The following is a 1,658-nucleotide window of genomic DNA, read 5'->3' as shown; positions in this document are numbered from 1 at the left end:
GCCTCGCACCGAGGACCTATCCACGTCATCATTTACCCAGAATGCTTTGTGTGGAAATAAAATGGCTCCATCTGTGTTAAAATATATTTTTAAAAATTTACAAAACTAAACAGCCTACAGTATTTTTACAGTCTTTATTTTACAGTTAAAACAAATATTTATCAAATAAAGTCTAATGTTACAACTAATCATGGATCCTTTTAAATAAAATTGAAACTGAGTTTTTGAAAAAAATCAGTAAAACATGAAAATATCTGTGAGAGTGCTCCATACATCCATATACCTGCAAAATGAGGTAAAATCTGTGTAAATTACAGACAATCTGTACAACTTGACATGTATGCTCCTGCCGAGTGGAAAAAAAGAAAAAAGATGATGCAACCACTTTAAACTGGCCTAGTAATGCCCCAGAAACCCCAGACAAAACTGGATTCAGTTAAGCACCGGGTGTTAACGGTCTCTTCTTTTTCTCATGTCTGCAGCTGAAACTGCTTCCCGGAGTTACTACAAGAGCTTCCCCATCATGGACTTCTCTCAGTACCAGCCTGCAGCACCGCCTCCCGTACAGCCCAAAGAGAAGTCCTACATCCACCAGCCCCTGCCATCACACCACATCATGCACACCCCTCTCTCCATCTCCATCCCCTCTACTCACCTGGAGCACTCACGCCTCCCAAAGACCACCACACACCCCTTCCTCTCTAACTCGGCTTTCAAAGCCTGGGAGCCGGCCGGTCGCCACGTCCAGAGGCAGACCTCTGCTCCGGCACACACCTCCTCCTCTTCCTTCCACGGCTCTACTCGGAGACACGGCGGCTCGACACGGAGGCAGCAGAGCTCAGAAAACATGGCTGAGGTCTTTAATCGGCCCTACGAAGGGACGTATGGAGCGGGGCAGGGGCAACAGCACACGTCTCAGTCATCCTATTACCCCCATGGCAGGCAGAAGAGCTACTCCACCCACAGTGCTACAGAGGTGACAGTCTGAGAGCCTCACACACACCATATTCAACACAACAGACTTGATCATCAATCGAAGGACAGACTTTGGATCATGTTTCGATTAAACAAGGAGACTCCAATATACTGAATAATTGGCAAGGAGTCAGATTTAGGAGGAACATGAAGCGTCTCTGCTTCTCCAGATCTTCAAGATTGAAGTTAAAATCTGTTTGTTGGGTTCAGTTGTAGTTTTTTTCACAGTAGGGATGTGGAGCTGTACCCTCAAAATGAAAATCTCACCTACACATCGACAGTTTCATTAAAACCTGTCTTCTGGTTCATGAAGTATTCTGCTAATAGACACGCGAACACACAAAAGGCTGTCTACCTTTTGTCTTTGGGACAGACTAATTATCTGGTGTTTCAGGAAAATGTCTCGTTAGTTTATGAGTATGGTCAGACACAGCTTGTACTGCAGCCAGCCACTGCAGGGAGCCTGAAATGACTTTAACTTCCAGCTCCTGGTCCAGTCTGTAGTGTCTCCATGGAGCAGACCCACATAATGAACTCTTTGAGTTGGGTCTTCATGCATTGATGCATGATGTCTTGGAACCAGAGGCTGTGCATAACTCTTGTCAAGTTTGACCAGATCAGTGACATCTCGGTGATTCTTGATTGGCTGCACAGTCTTTGACAGGTTTACACCCTCTGCAGTT

At 45.3% G+C, this 1,658-nt stretch overlaps 1 protein-coding gene across 1 annotated transcript in view; it reads left to right on the top strand.

The window, feature by feature from the left end:
• LOC106534682 (protein shisa-9) overlaps positions 1-1,281 on the top strand; it is a gene marked incomplete at its 5' end in the record, with an annotated part of 32,462 nt that extends 31,181 nt beyond the window's left edge. The window contains 1 exon segment of the mRNA XM_014031388.1: positions 483-1,281. Coding sequence (XP_013886842.1) covers positions 483-988 — 506 coding nt within the window.
• Positions 1,282-1,658: the final 377 nt, after the last annotated feature.

This window comes from Austrofundulus limnaeus, unplaced genomic scaffold (assembly GCF_001266775.1).
Source record: "Austrofundulus limnaeus strain Quisiro unplaced genomic scaffold, Austrofundulus_limnaeus-1.0 Scaffold1243, whole genome shotgun sequence".
NCBI lineage: Eukaryota > Metazoa > Chordata > Actinopteri > Cyprinodontiformes > Rivulidae > Austrofundulus > Austrofundulus limnaeus.
Note: the sequence above shows the minus strand (reverse complement) of the source record. Positions and strands in the feature narration are given on the sequence as shown.